Below are 7,500 nucleotides of genomic sequence, written 5' to 3'. Positions count from 1 at the left end.
CTAACCTCTTGTAACAGTACCGATCACTGTCCAGCAATATGAGAAGAAAAGTGTTAAAACAATTGAACTTACCGTCCATGTTGATAGTGAAGGGAAGTAACAGTGGAGCGACAGTTGGTCGGACAAGACTGTATTTGAATGTGTTTCCTGTATCTTCCGGTATAAGTTATTTTTTCCCATCACGACACACCTTTTACCTACGCCTTTTCTCCAACATTCCCTCCTCCCAGTCCACGATGTGGTTCCCTCCCCTTGAATGATATGAGGACGAGTCATGTCATGTACCGCTTGCACCAATCTAAATCTTTGTATCAAAGTTGGTGTTTGCTGCCCATCTAACAGTTGCATAAAGGGCCAAAAGTGATTGGGAATGTCTCCTCTCTTATTTGTTTGCATTGTCATTAAAGAGGAAATTGCAGAATGACAGTTCCCTGAATCCTTCTACAGAACCTCACTGCAAGTATGTTCCGAGGTGATAGAGAGAAGAACAAAGGCTTGGTTAAAGTGAAAACTTTATTTGCTCACATTACATTCTTACAAATGCTTCAATACTGATACTTTATCAAGACAAAAGGGACAGCTGACGTATGTTTCCCCCCAAACCCTTAATAACAAAAGACAACATTCATTTTCACGATCAACACTTGAAATGATGAAGGCACTTGCAAACAACAAGGTAGTACAACATGTAAACCACGTTTGTGGTGTTTCATTTTGACCTCTTTACTTAAGATTTCATTAAACTGATTTATTTTTTTCACTTTACAAAATGTAGCAAAACACGCGGAAGATCTTAGGTAGATAATAACGGGAATAAATATGAAACAAAATGTTTATCATAGGTCAGGCAGAGGGCTTCCTCATCGGCAACCAGGGTGCCTGCGTGTCTCAGATACAGTAAATCTAACACCTCTTCTGCTGTTCCAGTGTGTTGACCTCATTGGATTTTAACAGCATTTAACGGATGACTTTTACATTGTTCACGTTACACTTGTGTTTAGCGCGGGTCCGTTCACATTAGAGGTAAAACACTGCAGATATACACACACATACACACACACTGTAAGGGAGTTTGGGATTTTTTTTTTCCCTAGAACACCAAAAGGGATGAGTGATGTATTGTTTCAGGGGTTTTTTTTGTCAGAAATTCAACAACAGCTACACTTTTCTGCAAAGCCATTCAACATCTTCCCCCCTCAGGCACTGACAAACACTAGTCTGGCGGTGTAGGCCAGGTCGGCGAGGTACAGCAGGAAGTTGAGGGCAGTGAGCACCGCCACGGTGATCAGTTTCGACGACGCTTGGCTGCTGCGCTGGTACTGTCTGTCGAACTGGAACACGGGCCAGATGATGGTGGCCGTCAGGTACATGATCACCGCCAGGAGCCCGTACGCCGACAGGAACTTGGAGAAAGGGATGGGCAGGCAGCCGGTCCACTCGCCCACGCACAGCACCACCACGGCCATGGAGAGGATGAAGCAGATGCAGTACACCGCCATGCACCACTTGACAGCCGCGTGGTGGTTGTAGGACACGGGGTCGCTGACCAGGATGAAGATGATGCAGGCCACGAAGGTCTGGCACACCTTCAGCAGGCCGGGAGCCGTGGCCATGTAACCCGCCACCTCTCCTGGCCTCGCTTTGGTCAGGCTCACCTCCCCCATGTAGGCCACCGCCGCCAGGCAGGAGAAGACGGTGGCGGCGATGCGATAGTCACGGGCGTCGCCGGTGGTGCGTTGGTCCTTGAGGAAAAAGAGCGGGAAGATGACGGAGGCGGAGAGGCAGAGGAGGGAGGCGTAGCAGGCGATGGTGATGGGGAAGTTGGTCCAGGACACGAGGGCCCGGGTCTGGAGGCCGAACAGCTCCACCAGCAGCACCAGCAGCGTGCAGGCGAAGCTGAACGCCCAGCAGAAGATGCACCAGTCGGCCATGCCCCTGTAGTACAGCGAGGCTCCGTGCGACGCCACGCTGAACGCCACGCAGGTGAACAGCAGGGCGGCTACGCGCACCCAGAGCAGCTGGGAGGTGGGCAACACGATCAGAGGCATTGTGGGACGTCGCACTCAGCCGGGAGTCGGAAGTGGCTTTCTGCAGTCCGGCGAGGGCGTAAGATGAGTCTTTAATGGGAGGTCTTGAGTTGGCCGACGTTTGTCACATATTCTGCAGAAAAAAAAGAAGACAATCACTTTAAATTGAAGCAACGTTTTATTTATGTAGACGCAAAATACCATATAGATATTGGTGGAAAATCATCCTTTGGTGCTATATATTAGATATTGTTATATATAAGTAGAAAATTCTACTTTTTGTTCTTGCTCTCTTATTAAAGCCCTAACTTTATGATGCATGCATGTCTGAACAGCCCATAATGAAGACATGCTCAGATTCCCATTCCAGTTTGATTTACCGCCAAACACATGTTATATTGATGTCACATGCTATATTGATGTCACATGTTTTGCTAAATGTTAAACATACTTTTTTATTTCTTTGCTGATTTGACTATATCTCGTCCCTGACTGGCACGTTCAGGCTCCAGCTTATGTTGAGTAACGGAGGAATGCGTGAGGAACGCGTTCAAGCTGTGGCCTGTGCAGAGGAGGCGTTTACGGGAAGTGGAAGCGTTTCTGCTCCCACTTCAAGGCGCTGGAAAGTCCCTCGGTCTGAAACGGAGGCAACTAACTGCGGGATGTGCAAAACCACTTGACATTGGCGCCCTCTAGTGTCCAAACTGTTGATGTTCAATGAACAGTCTGTACAACATATGACACTCCCTAGAGACCATTGAAACAGATGCGCGCATGCAGAGAGATCCTCCTTCCATTTCCAAGTTTAATGCACTGAACTTTGGGAGGAGGAGGACGGGGGGGGGGGGGGGGGGCTCTTTTCTTACGCATGGTACCAATCATGTGTGCTTTCACAGAATATTTACACCTTTTGTTAAAACGTGCAGCATTGGACATCTGACAAACTAATCATGTTTTTGTTTTACGCTGACTCTTACAGGTTGCTGAACGTCACCTGGAAACGTGGAGAGGAACACGCCGCCTCATGCTGCTAACGCTAACCCTGAAGACTGACGACCCAATTTGTCTTCAGGGCCATCAACTCCGATGATTAGCTTCCTGTTCTGTGCAGTGACTCGCGCAGACAGGAAGCAGCTCTGACGAGCTAATGGCACGTCTGCAGGTAGACCAACGGGCGAGTCAAATGAAGCACGCACCATCTCTGGGTTCTGTTATTCGCTCGCATGACTTCTCCTACCATTGTTATGCCGATGACACCCAGCTGGTCTTGTCATTTCCCCCCCCCCGGTGACACCCATGGTCAAGCCTTACACCCCCTTTACTTATAGCACTAACTGTTTCTCTTGTTTCTGTACTTTGGCTCTGAGTCATGCTCTGCTTCATGCTCTTAGATGCTTGTTTGGAAAAGGAAATGTACTTATGACTTCTGGTGACTAGTAGTTCTCTTGATTACCAATGTTGATGCACTTATTGTAAGTCGCTTTGGATAAAAGCATCTGCTAAATGACTGTAATGTAATGTAATGTAATGTAATGTAAGCCCTTAATCACTGTAGAAAGCCTGCTGTTACAGTTAGAAATGCAGCTCAGTTCAGCTGCAAAGCTCAGTTTATACGTTTTAAAAATATATATATTATATATATAATATATATCTTCTGAGTGAAATCTGCGAGTTTAATCACATGCTGCTCATGCGTGGTTAATGAATGAGCTAAAAACCAGCTGTAGCATTCTGAGAAAGATGTGGTTGTGTGTGTGTGTGTGTGTGTGTGTGTGTGTGTGTGTGTGTGTGTGTGTGTGTGTGTGTGTGTGTCCTCGTGCCCACAGGAAACCAGATTTTGGTTTGCTTTTGTTTTTATGGTTTGATAGTAAGCATACATTTAGAGTTGCTGCACATCACTGTTTGTGTTGTAGTTGATCAGCTGCGCTGCTTTGACATGAGTGAATGTGACCAGAGGAAGCCTCTTTAAACTGACTACATACCTGAAACATGTATGCATTCTTTTGCGTGTGTGTGTCCCTTTCAGAGAATCCCGGCTGCAGGCAGACACACAGCAGCGTTATAATAAAAGCGATCATCAGATGTACTTTTAAGGGTGAAAGAGAGACTTTATAACTGGCTCGTTGCAGAGGGTTTCCGTCCCAAATAGCGGACATACCGCGCCCAGCGCTGCGCTATTGTAATCAGTGATCTTTGTCTCTGTTCCAAAAAACACACACCATGATAAACACTAGAAAAAAAAAACTCTCTGTGTGAGGGTGGAAACAAACAAACAAATAGAAGTTTAAAGGTTAAACTCACCTTTTTGTTTCTCTGCTTTTGTCTCAAGCTTAAAGTTCCTGTTGTAGCCGTGCGTGCTTGGAGACGCATCCCCCTCTCGCTCTCCTCTTACCTCACAGCAGAGCGCGTCCCACGCCCCGCGCTGACCATATTTGGTAACGTGTTGAATACGCTCTCCGGACCACTGGCGGAATGTGTCACATTCCGCCAGTGACGGAAATAAACGGTATCTGAAGACGTGCGAATTTGGTGCTCTTCCAAATTATTTTTTTATTTTTTTTATTTTTTAGCTTGCAAGAAGTTTGCAGTTGTTTTAAAACTTACATTCATTACGTTGCAGATAATGCATTGTCGCAATCTAGGTAATATAGTGATAATAATGCATTGTTACAGCTCTATTAAAATCTGTACAAATGGACGTGAGTCAAAGTAAAGCATGTTTCAGTGCAATCAGACTTATAACACATACAAAACGTATATTGCAAAGCGTTAATTACAGTAAATAAATAATGCAATAAATATGTTGTGGTTAAATTACATTCTGCCATTTGAAGATGGTTACATTTTCTTGCTTTGGAAGGTTTTTTTATTGCTCAAAATGTTATTATATTGATGATGATGATGATGATGATGATATTGTCTAACGGGAATAAGACTCATATACATGTACATAAGCCATATTATATTTCAACAGTGTTTGATGCACAACATAAACAAGGGTTACTTGAGTTAGTATTTATATAGACTGAATATTTGTGCCATATTTGGTAACATTTATACAGACAGCAGGCTCTTTCTCTTTGAGAAACTCTTCTACAATGCTAGTTATCCATCGTGCGCCCCTCACATATGTTGTGTTACGCATTTATGTGTATGATACATATGCCAGTTTACTGCAGAAGCCACGGGTCCACAATTAAACCGGTGGCATCGGCACTGCGGTGGAGCAAACCGCCTGCAGTGCCACGGTCCGTCCGGACGAGGGCGCTGTTTGCGCCCCGTTTGAACGTGTGATCTTTGAGAACATGGTGGTGTATCAGCAGCCAGTCGAGACAGCAGCATAACAACACAGCAGAGATCACTATTTACAAGAACTGGGGTTGTTGTTGTTGTTTTTTAAAAAGGCAGCAAATACATGCAACGAGAACTTCCGAGTCTTCTGGCACACCACGAGAGAGAGAGAAGCAGACCCGGATTGTACCACTGTGACTTGTTTTGGGGGGTAAAAAAAAGGAAAAAAGACCTGAGCTTCACTGGAATCGTACTGCCTTTCTAGCTAGCTGGCTAACATGCAGCTTTAGTGTTTGGATTTGGACATATCGAGCTGGAATTTGAATGGACGTCCACTATCTCGACCACTTCAACACCCGTCTGTCCGCATGCAGCTAAAGTCATGCCGGCGTCTCCGTCTTGCAGACATAGCTGGTTAGCTTAGCTACCCTCCGAGGCGGGGGGGGGGACGGGGGACGGGGGACGGGACCGACTTCCTCGACTTATCGGAGAGCCGAACCCACGGCCGCTTTCGGTCGGCCTGAGGACCAACGCGATGCCGCGGCTTGAACGCGGCCCTTCCGTAGAACTAACCCCAGGAAGCAGCTAACGCTAGCTGGATGTGTAGCAGGCCCGCTTTCAGATTGGTTGTTCTCCCCCACTTAAGTCAGCTAATTAGGCAAGGCACGAGATAGATACGTGCGACATTAAAGCTTAACTTGTGTGGGATTATTCAGCCAAGCACAGCTGGTCAAAAGCCACGCATGTAAACAAGTCTACGCGTTTGTTTAGTTGTGTGTGTGTGTGTGTGTGTGTATATATATATATATATATATATATATATATATATATATATATATATATATATATCAATCAAGATAATGCTGCGAGAGTTGCGTTGAACTTCACCAGCCTACAGTTGTCTTTACTCGGACACTGACATGCATGGGAGCTGCTGACCCTCCTGCAGCATAGCGAGACATATCAGCCATTCATTCATGATTGATGACCTTTTTGAGGGAGCAGACTGAGCCACTTGCATCCAGCCACCAGCAGTCTTTTCTTTATTGTATTTATTTTGAACCACTAATGGGACACTGAGGAGATTTTTAAGTGTTAGTTTTTGGCAGCATTTTATTCTTCTTAAATCCCGCTGGAGTCGTCTAACTGGAACCACTGGATGGATGGATGGATGGATGGATGGGTGGGAACATGAGGAGCACTCATCTGTCCCAGTAGCTTGAAGATCCGATCAAAGCACAACAGAGAGCCCCATTGTGTGGACTGCGAACTGAAGAGGAAAGAGATGATGATGGTGATGATGGTGGTGGTGATAAAGGAGGCCCAGTGACAGTGTTGATCTGCAGAGGAGCGTCTCACGCAGGCTGCAGACATGAGTCTCCGACAACCCACCTCTACGCTGGACAGGTACGAGCCTCGCACCCTAAAAAAAACAAAACACGTCACGTGATTTAAGGATGCACCTAGAATCGGCCTGTCTATCCGGCTGAGGTCCACTGTGGCCTCTGGAAGAACGAGTCAGACAGGCTGTGTGCTGGGAGGTGATACAGCAGCACAAGAGTGCGTAACAATAACTGGAACATTAAACCGTTTATTTTAATAATTATTTATTTAAGTATTTGAACCCTCTATGATAGTAAATAATTCCACAAATTCTATAGAAAAAAAAAATGCTATTTATTTGTACGTTGTTAATAAAGTTTGTTGACGGAACGAAAGAAAGAAAAAAAAAAAAAAGAGGCGGAACTCGACACAAGTGCAGCACCCGGACGATTTACAGCGCGCACACGCTAGTTCGATTTAAAAAAATAAATAAATAAAAAATGTTTAAGGAGTCTGTTGGATTTAATAGCTTACACACTAACGTTAGTATAGTTGTGTTTGTTAGCCGACCAACTCACACACAAGAGAACAGCACTCAGAGAACACAAATACTATAACAAATACTAAAATACTACGGTTAGAAACGTGGGTTCTGATTGGTTTTGAAGTCTGGTACATACTTATAATCTACATACGTTTTAACAAGACACATTATTAGATCACGTGAAAGCTCACACTTCTTTTCTGATAGTAAAAAACAACGTTTATCAAATGTTTCCTTCATGTTTTTATGCTTCATTGTGCTCCTTTGTAGTTTCTGTCATGCAGACATTTTCTCATCTCACTGTATTTAGTCTTT

At 44.8% G+C, this 7,500-nt stretch overlaps 2 protein-coding genes and 1 pseudogene across 11 annotated transcripts in view; 1 reads left to right on the top strand and 2 right to left on the bottom strand.

Moving 5' to 3' along the window:
• LOC137885938 (GTPase IMAP family member 7-like) overlaps positions 1-133 on the bottom strand; it is a 2,007-nt pseudogene extending 1,874 nt beyond the window's left edge.
• Positions 134-499: 366 nt separating this feature from the next.
• On the bottom strand, positions 500-4,432 carry LOC137885983 (myeloid-associated differentiation marker homolog). The gene is made up of 2 exons (XM_068728352.1): positions 4,329-4,432; positions 500-2,160 (listed from the first exon to the last, which is right to left on the bottom strand). The coding sequence occupies exon 2, from the start codon at positions 2,046-2,048 to the stop codon at positions 1,197-1,199; it is 852 nt and encodes a 283-aa protein (XP_068584453.1). The 5' UTR covers positions 2,049-2,160; positions 4,329-4,432; the 3' UTR covers positions 500-1,196.
• An 891-nt stretch (positions 4,433-5,323) lies between these two features.
• The window catches only part of arhgef11 (Rho guanine nucleotide exchange factor (GEF) 11), a 15,342-nt gene continuing 13,165 nt past the window's right edge, over positions 5,324-7,500 (top strand). For all 10 annotated transcript variants that reach the window (XM_068728121.1, XM_068728118.1, XM_068728125.1 and 7 more), the window contains exon 1: positions 5,324-6,725. In XM_068728121.1, the coding sequence (XP_068584222.1) occupies positions 6,691-6,725 (35 nt within the window). In that variant the 5' untranslated portion in view covers positions 5,324-6,690. The remainder of the gene's footprint in view (positions 6,726-7,500) is intronic.

This window comes from Cebidichthys violaceus, unplaced genomic scaffold, assembly GCF_023349555.1.
Source record: "Cebidichthys violaceus isolate CVI_PGR_0920_01 unplaced genomic scaffold, fCebVio1.0.p SCAF_41, whole genome shotgun sequence".
In the NCBI taxonomy this organism is placed as follows: Eukaryota; Metazoa; Chordata; class Actinopteri; order Perciformes; family Stichaeidae; genus Cebidichthys; species Cebidichthys violaceus.
This window is presented reverse-complemented; position numbering and strand designations above follow the sequence as displayed.

Coding starts and splice junctions, on each gene's coding strand:
- LOC137885983 (XM_068728352.1), bottom strand. CDS start 2,048: ATGCCTCTGATCGTGTTGCCCACCTCCCAGCTGCTCTGGGTGCGCGTA.